At 38.5% G+C, this 12,222-nt stretch overlaps 1 protein-coding gene across 1 annotated transcript in view; it reads right to left on the bottom strand.

Annotated features, from left to right (window-relative positions):
* Nucleotides 1-6,967: 6,967 nt before the first annotated feature.
* The window catches only part of CCDC93 (coiled-coil domain containing 93), a 104,020-nt gene continuing 98,765 nt past the window's right edge, over nt 6,968-12,222 (bottom strand). The window contains exons 22-23 of the mRNA XM_065413461.1: nt 10,161-10,274; nt 6,968-7,280 (exon numbers count right to left, since the gene is read on the bottom strand). Coding sequence (XP_065269533.1) covers nt 7,227-7,280; nt 10,161-10,274 — 168 coding nt within the window. The 3' untranslated portion in view covers nt 6,968-7,226. The remainder of the gene's footprint in view (nt 7,281-10,160; nt 10,275-12,222) is intronic.

Genomic DNA, 12,222 nt, shown 5'->3' with positions numbered 1-12,222 from the left:
AAGAATTATGCACAAGGACCACGGATGGGAGTTGAAGAGCATAAGTCCACCAACATTCTTCCCTTTCCTCTTGTGATGCCTTGGGTTAGTTATGGTCTGCTGGCCCATCAATTTAAATGCGAGGAGCTATTAATAGAACATTTTCAGGCCACACTGCGGCTCTAAGTCTGCTGACTTTCAAGGCATACTGGAAAGTTTCTCTTTTTTTACAGATTTTCTCCCCAAAGAGTGTGGGAATTTTTGGTAAGAAATTGAGATTCCGCTTTCTGCCAAGAGTGGGGGGAAAAGGGAGCTAGATCCTCAATTCTTCAGTTGGTGTTGTGCCACTACACAGAGCCATGTAACTGATGTATTTTTTTAATTGTACATGCACTGATAGTTTTCTGATCAACACATTTTGTAAATTAAAAAAACCAACAATAATGAAACTCTCTCTTTGTGATCATTTGCACTCTGACAGCTCCTACGAAAGGGAATTACTGGATTCTCTAATTAAAAGTCAAATATTTACACAAGGCATGTTGTTTAAAGAAAGAGCCTAATAAGTGATAGTTCACATGAGTATTTCCTTCCCTCCTTCATTTAAAGGTGACAATCTTTAGGCTCCATTATCTACTTTTCCTCATGAGCTGTAGTTGGTATCTACAAGGAAGAAAGGATTGGAGACAGTTTTTAAGTGTTAGAGCAAAGGGCCAGGAGCCTGTCATGTAGGTTCTATTCCTTGCTCTGAAAGCAACTTTCTTATGACCTGAGACAGCCACCTAACTTTTCTGTGCCTCAGTTTTCCAGCTTATTGAACTGATATAATTATATCAGGAGTATTGGGAGGCTTGAAAGGGCTGCACTGTACTATACAAATCCAGAGTTGTTTTTATATAATGGTAGTGGCCTAGGGACCTTATCTGAGACTGGGACCCCATTTTGATGGGTGCTGTACATATACAGAAGAGACAGTCCCTGCCCAGAAGAGCTTGCAATCTATATAGATAAAATTGACAAAGTCGGAGAAAGGGATTATTAATCCCATTTTACAGATGGCAATTGAGGCACAGATGGACTAAGGGCCAGATTTTAAAAGATATCTAGGCACTCAAGGATGCAGATAGGTGCCTAATAGGTGCTTTTGAAAATCTTATCTCCATCTTTAGATGCCAAAATACCTTTTAAAAATCTAGCCCTAAGCAATTTGCCCAGACTCACACAGGAAGTCTGTGGTGGTGCAGGGACTTGACGCTTCTGCTCTCACTTGCACCAGATTTACATTGGTGTATAACTCAGTGTAGTTCTTTTTGCTTTGTACTGTTGCGAGATCAGAATCATGTACTATAGATAGAGGAATTGTCTTAGTGCTGTGCTACCATTTAAAAAAAAGCTCTATTATAAAAAAAGTCTGGTACTAGCGTTATATGCCTGTGTTTAGAAGGACAACAGCACATGTCCGGATTTGGAGAACAGATGTTAAAACTTTTTAATTCATTTATTAAATCAGCCATCCAATAGAATCTGAGCTGAGAGCAAAGGGGATGTGTTATATGGGGCTTATGTTAACATATATGTTATATATGACATAGCCCTGCTTCTCACCATCAGTTTTATAGATTTTTAAAGCCCTCATCTTCAGTTGACTTCCTGCAGAATACAGGCCACAGAGTTTCACCCAGTAATTCAGGCACTGAGCCCATAACATGGTAGAATAGAGTATCATTAGAGAACCCTTTAGTCTTGATTTAAAGATTCCAACTGGTGGCTAATTTACCCCATCTCTTGGTGATCTGTTCCAGTTATTAGTTACCCAAATTTGCATTTTTATTTCAATTGAAAGAAAAGGGAGAAGACGATGATGAAGCATGCAATGGGTTCTCCTCTCCTCCACTTCAAGTGTTGCATAGAATTCACATAAATTACTACTGTGTTGTTACCCTTAGCTCCAGGATGGATTAACGAATGTTTAGCAGCACAGCTCCCAGCATGTACATCTAAAGAGGTTAAAACAGCTACTCTAAAGCAGTGGTTCCCAAACTTTAACAACCTGTGAACCCCTTTTACTAAAATGTCAAGTCTCACAAACCCCCTCCTAAAAATGAGTATTTCCAGGGATTTTCTCCTTTACCTGAATATAAATTATAAAAGCATTGATCTTGGAAATATAAAATTTGTTATGTCTTGCTTATTACACATGCTATTATTTATCATTACAGTATTTTCATTACATTATGAAAATGGCAACACTCTTCCAAGATTTCACTTTCGTAGCTTGTATCACTTTGAATAAGCCTGTTATAAGACAAATCAGGCAAACTGTTCTCCTACAGCAACGCATATATTAGTGGGCCAAACTAATTAGATTTACTGAATTGTGAATTAAACCCCTAGAGGAATCTACTAGTATACAATAGATTTGCTAGAAATCTTTTAAGTCTTACTTCACAATCCAGAGGCAGGTTTTTATTTTTTAAACTGTTGAATTAATCTTCAGCATGAATGATGGGGCAAAGTGTTAAGAAATTGGCTCCACAATTCCCAGCAGCTAGTTTAAGATTTCTCTCTCTCTCCCTCCCCCCCCCCCATGGGCTTGTACTTTTGAGAATGGAATTTTTAATTGACTTTTCCTGATGACAAAATGTGGACCCAAAGTTTAGATAGGAAATATTTTACAAAGTAGAAATTGATTCTCATTGTGTGTTCATTACAATTCTCGTTTGTATTTCTATATACATTTCCCTTGCCATCATCCATTTTGGATGTACAAAAAAATCAAACAACATAGGGGAACAGGCATACTGGTCCAAAGGTCCATTTAGCCCAGCATCCTGCCTCTGACATAGCCAGAAAAAGATCTAGGAGCTCAGCAGATGTGAGATAATCTACCTCCACATAGGGGCAGATTTTACTCATCAGGGTTAACCACTTGGAAGATCTAATTCAGACTTGCATTTTGCAGAACTGCTTCTTGTAGCTTGCAACAGTCTTATGTAATCTGATTTTGAGTTTTGAAGTAATGGTTCCATTTCCCATGGGAGTCTGCTTGACTGTTCAATTGATCTTTCGGTTCAGACCTTTTCAAACTTTGCCTTCCTTAGCTTCAAACCATTGCTCCTTTTCCTACAGTTTCCAGAGACTAAAAATATTTCATTCCTTCATTTATTTTGTAACCTCTGAGGTATTTATAGACTGATCACATCTCCCCAGATCTTCTCTTTTAAAGCCTATAATTTACCTCCCTTACTCTCACCACTCCTCTTATCAGTTTCGTTGTCCTTTGTACATTGTCTGACTTCCCTATTATCTTCCTCAACCCTGGATCCAATACTGCTGCTGTTTAGTCCACCATCTTGCCATGACAGTCCAAAGAGGATTTCCCTTACATAAGTAAAGGACACACACTATGTATGTAGTAATAAAACAACAGAGGGTCATGTGGCACCTTTAAGACTAACAGAAGTATTGGGGCATAAGCTTTCGTGGGTGAATGCCCACTTCATCAGACGCAAGCCCTTGTCTTGCATCTGATGAAGTGGGCATTCACCCACGAAAGCTTATGCTCCAATACTTCTGTTAGTCTTAAAGGTGCCACAGGACCCTCTGTTGCTTTTTACAGATTCAGACTAACACGGCTACCCCTCGAATAATAAAACAGTAACTTTTGAGATTAGATTGGGACAAAAATGTCTTTAATTAACCTAGACAAACAGGGGAATGTACATCTGATACCTTACCACTACAATTCCACCACTGGACAGTAGATGGAGTATGTAACCCTGCACCTGGCCTCCCCACTACACTGGTGACATTTAGTCACAGGTGTATGCCCTTACTGAACTGGTTATTCCCACCTGATGTAATAATTATGGGCCTGATCTCCGCCACTGAAGTCAGAATTTTTCAATTAGATTGTGTGCCCATTCCAGAAAGGTGAGGATCAACTCAATTTCTATGAAATCATTGGGAGCAAAGGGCACTCAGCCCTATGGCCATGCTCATCCTGGCATGCACTGAAACAGTTCATTCTTCTCATTGAGTAGAAAATGCAAACATGCAATGAGAGCCTCTGCAATTACAGATTGCTGTCATGGGAATTTAAGCTGGGGGTAACAAAATTTCAAGTACTCCCCAAATCGTTGCACACACACAAAACTGAAGAGTTCTATATGTCAGCACTTCATTAGCTTAAGCAGGTCCCAATACCCAGCCTACTGCCCAGTGCTTTCTTGATTTACTTTTCCTTATTCCATCGATGAAATAGTAATACATCATTGTGTAAAGTGATTTTAACATTTTAATTTCTAGCGCAGGCAAGGTCTAAATTGAAATTCATTGTTTCAAAGGAAACTGTCAACCATTTATTTATGACCCTTTCTTGTTTGAAGAAACCACTTAGAAGACTATTTCATTACTGACTTTGCCCTTCAGTTTGGCAAATGAGCTGTTGCTTTCAAGGAAGGTGAAAATAATGTGGCTGTTTTTAAACATTCTCTCCAATTTATATAACACCGCATAATACCACAGCATCTTCAGTCACAAATCTTTACGCACCTGCGTAGCTCCAGGGTGTAAGAGTTGGCAGGATCAAGGCCTTAGGTTACACGTTTGCATCGTTCGGCAGCACAGCATTTAGAAGTGTGTGTTCCTTCAGAACCAGCGAGTGAGCACACAGTGGCCTGACCCTTATTAGTCTGTCCTATGCTGAATGCAAGAAGAAACCAAGGCTGGCAACCAAAAGTGCTTTCAAGTGCTCATGTTCTGGTCCCTTTATGGGTCCATCATGGCCCCCAGCATCAGAGAAGCCTCAGGATTTCTCTAACAAATGCTCTACTTTGCCCATTGGGAAGCAAAGAATAGTTGGAACCACACCTCCCTTCCCTTCCCCACCCTCCAACATCAGGGGCTGAGAGCAGGGCTAGCGTATGGCAGCTCTGGCATCTCTACTTTAGAGAAAGCTGCTCAACATCGAGGTTATTCCCAAGGGTCCGTTTCTGCTCTCTTGAATGGCTCTTTTTGCAATGGGACTGTTCAGTTCAACAAAAACAACACTTTACTCACAGGTCTACAGGCTGGGAACTTGTTGCTTTGTTCAACTGGATCCCACAGAAAGCATGTGTGTGTGTGTTGGGGCGAGGGGGATGGGAACTCCCACTTACAAAACAAGAAGGGAGGAGCATGGCTTCATCCCATAATACTCAGGGTAACCCAGTTAACCTTATCATGACCACTTTACTACACCTTTACACTGCTAGATCAGAGTCTTTTCCAATATGTTTATACGTTCTTCAAAAAGAGGCCCTTGCCAGAATAATGGATTCCATTTTTTATTTTTTTTACAAAAAGCTCATGATTTATTTAGGAAGTTTTAACAGATTTTTCAAATCTTTGTCTGAAAACTGGTTCTGCTGCTGAGCTTTCTGATTGATCAGATCTTTAATGTTCATCTGTTAAGATTCTTATGCCATTAAGAATAACGTAGAAGACATTGATTTACTGTGTATACACTTTCAAGATGGACTGATAGACCCATTCAGGAGCCTGTTGATGGGCCAATATGTGGTATTGAACATAGTATCCTATGGTTTGAAAGAGCTTAAAACAATTTACCAGACAGAATTTCCATGACCTTGGTACACATAAGCTTCCACTTCTCACCCCAAGTTACAGAGATTTCTCACTTTAAATGCAGTGCAGCGGCCATAGGTTCCAAGGTCAAATCCTGCTACTGACTTCAGTGGGAGTTGGATCAGGCCTTCTATGGTGATGCCTTTATAAGTATTCCTTTCAGTGATACAGATACACAATTCTGCATCTGATGATCACGAAAGGCAATCTACCCTGATATGGGCCTTTTTTACATATACTGTGGAGTTTTATTGTTTTTACAAATTCCATAGAGAGGAAAAAAACTCAAAACAAAACACAAAGATGGCAGCTCAGGTGGTTAATGTGCAGAAGTGGCACATTGGAATAATATATACCCATCAGTATGTGAGATATTAAGAATAAACATTTATACAAGTCAGTGAATGCTGTTATGCATTCTTAATCAAAAATCTATTAAGGCTTCTAAAGAAGAGACACTTAAAATATAACAGCTGCAGATCATTGAGTTCCAAACATTTTTATTTCACATTCACCTGCCATAGACAGTAATTTAATAGCACTGTTGTCCATGTTACTGAACACAATGAAGAACTTGGGTTTTTTAGCAAAAGAGGATGTGTTGTACATTAGCAAGTCTAGTCCAAACAACTTGCTGTTGTGTACAAGCTGTCCGAACTATAAAATACTGTATGCAGATGTTCTATAAAAATTCACAAGGGGGTTCAACAAGTTTTCTAAATTTTCAGGGCCAAATCCTTCTGATGTAAATTAGCAGAGCTTCATTGACTGCAAAGGAGCTACACCCGTTTACACCAGCAGAAGATCTGGGGCTTAACTTTCCAAATTGCAGCTGACAGAGAATTTGTGTTGACAGATGTATTTTTCAACCCAACCAGTGATACTTGAAGATCTTAGTGATTAAAATCTAATTTGTCTGGAACTAGTTAATAGCAATCCCCCTCTAGACAATGCTGAAGTTTCAAAAGAAAGTGGTATACAACAGCTACACTTGCTGTAATAAAAATATAGAAGTCTATAATCTTACACTAGAGAATTATGCAAGTTAAGATTCCATTTGCTTGAGTCTTAACCACCAGGCTTCACATTTCTTATTGTCTGAAATCTTATCTATGGCTAAAATGTAAAACTGAAGTAAAATCTGGCTTCTTAGCAGGTGAAAAAAAGTGAAAACAAATTTTATCTGTTTCACTTTTGGCTAAATTTATCAAATCACTGCTTATTTACTACACTCTCTCTTCATGGTGTCTGGATTTATTTTTTCGAGTATGTTACAAAATTACAATACATATATATATTGTCCTGAAGTTAGAACTAGTGCAGTATTAAATCCGAAGTACAAAATAATCCTATCTTCTTCATTGTGAAAAACAAATAAATAAAATTAGACAACATTCCTAATTTACTATAATGCATTAACTCTTTACTGTGTAATGGAGGGGATCAAGAATAAACAGCCACTGGACAAAGTAATGTAGAACAGACTACAGATTGAAAAATAAAGACTTATATAGCAATATACATGTATCTAGGCATTGCAGTTATCACTGTTACCACAGAAAGTATTCAATTTATGGACCGAACAATCAATTCTAAAATTCACTGGCTAGAGGAGTTCCTCAGGAAGAACTGGCTTTCAGCTTGGATAGCAGCATTTCATTCTTACGGCACTCCTGTTGATAAAAGTAAATAGATTTTTAAAGGTTAACTATAATAGTTATGGTACCTATATTCACATCATCAAGACAAAGCCTTCTATGTTGTGAGAGCTGACGAGAAGGAATGCAAAAGGAATCTCCATTTGTCTCTTTAGGGCAACTTTATGGCTCTTTTGTGCTCCTTTGATGACAAAAAAAGGTGATAACATGGGTCAGGGTGGAACCCAACGTATGGTTGTGAAGTGACTAAGTGACAGTGACATCATCTAACTAGTGATTTAAGCCTTCTTACTTTAGTGACAAAAATGATTTTACTAGTTTTCGTGCCTACTCTGCAATCCATGGCAACGCAGAGTGAGCTGGAGTTTTTTTGATTCATGAAATCATCAACGGAATTGTTATCTTGGTTCCAATGGCAGGATCATTATTACAGGCGATGATGCACAAGGCAGAAAGAATCTAGCTTTATGGTCAGTCCCAAATTGGGTTTATGTTGCTGGTAGTTATGAAATCCATCTTCTTCCTTATAAACTGAACTAATTTGAAATGAAGGTCATTGATTCCTGATCTGGAATCCTGCAATGCTATTTGGCACAGTCTATTTTCAGAGAACTACTACAGCAAGGTCAAGAATTATGAACATGTTTTCTGTTCCCAATAAGGTTACCATCATCTTCCAGGAGACAAAACAGGAGACATGCCATGGTGTGGAAATTCCCTCAGAAGACAACTGATAAGGAGGGATTTTTTCACTCTCCACCGAAGCTTAATTGCTAGAGAGGATGGGAACTCCTACCATAGTCATAAAGTGGCTAAGCAGCTTGTCAGTCTCCCAAAGATATGTGATGCAAGGCAGGGGAAAATAACCCAGCAAACCACGACAGATTAGAGAAAGCAGCCTTTTCTAACATGCAAACCCCAAAGATCTTTTGCACGGCAGTGCTATTTTGGCATTCGCTCTCAAAGAGACAATTAACAGAAGCACTGGGAAGGCTAAATCAATGAAATATTAACAGTACTTTTGCAATGTTTAGATGACAAGACTGTGCATTTCCTCTATTATTTTACTAGAGAAAAAATATACACAGTGCAGACAGTATCACACAATTTAAGAACCTCTACATAAATTGCAGTATCAGAACCTCTACAAAAACCTACTACTCTTCCCCTCTTTTCTTCAAAAGACTGATTCTCCTGCCACAAAAGGCTATATGTTAACAATATCCCTATTCTATTAATTTAATAACTGCCACCAGGAAACACGGAACAGACTTGTGCCCTTCATACAAAGCCAGCTCCTTGTACACACCTTCATCACCTCCATGCTGCACTAATTAGAGTCCCTTTCATGGGTTTCCAAAAAAGATTCCATTAGACAACTGCAATCTATTCAAAAGCTTTGATATCAGTCCATAATTAAAATGTCTTGTACTGTTACCTGAATGGTTAAAGAATTGCTTAGTATTTGAAATACACCCCAACCCATCCACTGTATTATAGATAATCCTTATCAACTATGAAAGAAATCCCCAAGTCCAAGAACATTTAGGTCAGGATGCCCTATCTTTGTCAACTATGAAACACTGAACATATCTGGTACAGATGATCCTGGCATGTCCCACTGCCAAAACGTTATGTAAACTGAGAAATCATAAATTATGACATGCAAGAGAATGCAAATTTAAATGCTGAATTGCCTCACCTTCAGTTTTCATAAATTACAATTTCCACGTTAATTCCATTATAGAGAAATCACATTCACTGGTCTACAGTAGCTTCCATGCAAGGATCTCAAAGTACAACAGCTCAGTGGATTAGCTAAATAGTATACCCCTTTTACAGAAGGGTTAAGTGCTGGAGTAAACCTATACTTTAGTCCACTGTCAGCGCTACATGGAAGACTCACTAATCTTCTTCCTCAAACGTGCCATGCCTGCCAGCATCCATTCCTGTGTATCTGCCAAGTATTTCCAGCATATCATCCAGGATCAGCACCCAAAGAATTTACAATCAATACATAGGATGAGACAACAATCTACACATAGAATGATACAATAATAGATGGATAAAAGAAATATCTTTTTCTATGGATGAAGACAAGACAAATAGTGAAGCAATCCTCATTATTTTAAGGAACAGGTGTTGTTACTGTATGTTAAAAACAAACCCTTAACTGAGCCACTATGACATGCACATGTCTAAAAAAAAAAAGTAGACCATTAAAACTTAACTCTTCATGATGGGATTTTCAAAAAGTAAGTTGTCCTAATTCTGCTCCCATTGAAGTCAATGGTAAAAACACCACTGACTTCAAGGGGAGCAGATTAGGCCAACGAGTGCTTCTGAAAATCTCACTACCTCCAACTAATGAGGAAGACTGCCTTTAATTTACAAGCAAATCAGGCCTGATCTAATAACTAATCAAAATATTTTAAATTGGAAACCAATTTGCATCCCTGTACCAGGGTTCTTCTCAATGAGATTTTAATGAGCTGAATAATAAACTTTTTTAAAAAAAATCACAGTTTATAGGCCAATGAAAGATCTTTAGCTCCACCCCTACTGCGGGAGTTCCAGTAATAAAGACCAGTTCTCTACAAAAATAGGAAGTGAATTGTAAAGATGACTGGGGGTTTCCTGAGAGCTTAACCCTCTCCTTTGGTTTGACTCAAGACGTAGATAACCTAAAGGAGGCTTGTGAAAGTTATCTGACGAGAAAGTGTTTCTTGGCAAGCCAACACATCTAGACAATTGCCTGTTAACAATTGGAATATTTGTGATCCATCTCAAAGTGACCACCTTTCAGCAGGATGGCTTTTAAGATTATTCTTAAACCCACCAGTTGTTTTACTGGCTCAAATTCTCTCTACCCAATACAAACAAAAATGCTCTTACCTCTTTAAATTCTTTCACCGTTTTAAAGTAGAGCCTCTGTTTCTCTAGCAGTTCCAGGTATTCATCATTTAACTGGTCTCTTCGCATTTTGTTTTCTTGTTTCTTCTTTTCTATCTGTTTTTAATGTGCACAAAGAATGAAAGATCATGTACTGTAAGAACCAGAAACATCAAATACATTTCCAAGTAGACATTAGAGAAAGATGCTTAACAAGACACACATAATGGACTCGGCTGATTCTTTCAATGCAACAAATATTTAGGCCTAGATCTTGCAAAGACTTACTTTGAGTCAATGGAATTACTTACAGTGGACATGTTGAGCATGCATATGTCTTTGTGAGATCAGGACCTTATTTACGGACTAGCATTCAAATATGGCAGACAATTTATTGACATTAAAATTACAGGTGATAAGAACACTCAAAATATTTTTACAACAAAAAGTTATTGATGCAGTAGCGAATGCTTGATTTGGCATCTAAGGTGGTTGTCTCCATCAGCTATTAACTTTGGAAAATCATACACTAATCTGGCAAATTTAGTAGAAAAATTCAATTACTCTCAATCTAAGGGTCAGGAACAAAAAGTTTTAGGTAAGTACTCTGACATTTTTAATGCAAGTATTTTATTACTTGATGCTTTCTGTCTCCAGCCAATGACTCCAGATGGTGTGTTGTAAGTAAAAAATGAACTCGCATTTAAAAATATAATATTCTTCATGTTCCAGATATAGCCTGTATATTTTATTTCTATCTTGTCTGTTCCTGTGGGAGACACTGGGGCTGATTCTCCACTGCCTTATGTAGTCATATACTCCTGTTCAAAGAGGGTATGCTGTGCTGTCATTCTGATTTGGGAGCAGCTTGCACAGAGGTAAGGGATCACACAAGATTCCAGGCAGTGGAGAACTGGGCCTATAAATGGAGAATACCCATTTAGAGAGATTCATCACAGAGGCACTTTCTACTGCTATAAAACCTTAATGTGAGCTGTTTGGGAAGCACCTGCAATTTGTGCTATTGTTATTCCAAACCAAGAACCAGGATGCTCTCTGAAGAGAGACCCTATCAAACACACCGGTAATTCATATTGAAAAGCTGCACTCTGAGTTCCCAGCCCCTAAGGCAGAGTGAAGAGGATCAGTGCTAGTGGCTTGGCACTTGGTATACATAAACAAGAGCAGACAGGCTCTGCTGGGAGTGCTACTGGAGGGAGACAAAACGCTCCTCCTGCCTTTAGCACAATGGAGCAGTCTGCTGCTTGTCTTCTGAAGTACATCTCTTAGCAAAGAGAAGGGCAAAGAATATTCAGTCAAGTGAAAAACCCTGCTGCATTGACTATGTCTATCCCTCTCCTGCTCAAATCCCCCATAACCTTCCTCAATCTTGCCAGCAAGGACTTGCACTCCCCTCATCAAACCTTGAACACTTAATGTAAAATAATTTTAAAATTTTATTTATTTCATTTATTAACGAAAACAATGAGAAACTAATATGATATGAACAAAGTTAAACCTCCATCATCCCTCCTTTGCCTAATACCTCTCCTTGTGGCTGATCATGTCAAATCTAAACTTGACTCTTCAGGATAGGGACTGTACTTGTAGGGTCTCATGACGATAACCCTAAGGCATTACATACAAATGCTCATTAACAAATATGTACTAATGCATGGTCTGTATAGCAAGCACATTTTTGGTGATCAACAAAGAAATAACAGGTGAGATTTTCATTTACTTTAAGGCCCCTTTAAAACTGCTCTTGGCAATGTAAAGACTCCTTAAAATAGGAATAAGATTATATTTATACCCATTTTAAGGCACCTGTATCTGTTAGTGTCAGCAAGAATCAGGCCCAACACATTTAAGTTAAGAACCTTTTATTTCAAGGTAGAGGTGGGGAAAATCTAAGTTAAGTCTCTTGGGAAAGACTGACTGTGGATGAAGTGGTGAAAAAGTTCAGGGGGCAGGAAAATCTGCTGAAACTGGTTTGAGAGAGAGAGAGAACACGAACACACCTTTCCATGTGAAGAGAAAGAGAGGGTGAACACCCTTCCACGTG

The sequence above is a fragment of the Emys orbicularis genome, chromosome 11 (assembly GCF_028017835.1).
Source record: "Emys orbicularis isolate rEmyOrb1 chromosome 11, rEmyOrb1.hap1, whole genome shotgun sequence".
Lineage (NCBI taxonomy): Eukaryota > Metazoa > Chordata > Testudines > Emydidae > Emys > Emys orbicularis.
The sequence above is the reverse complement of the archived record's forward strand: the minus strand, read 5'-3'. Positions and strand labels throughout refer to the sequence as shown.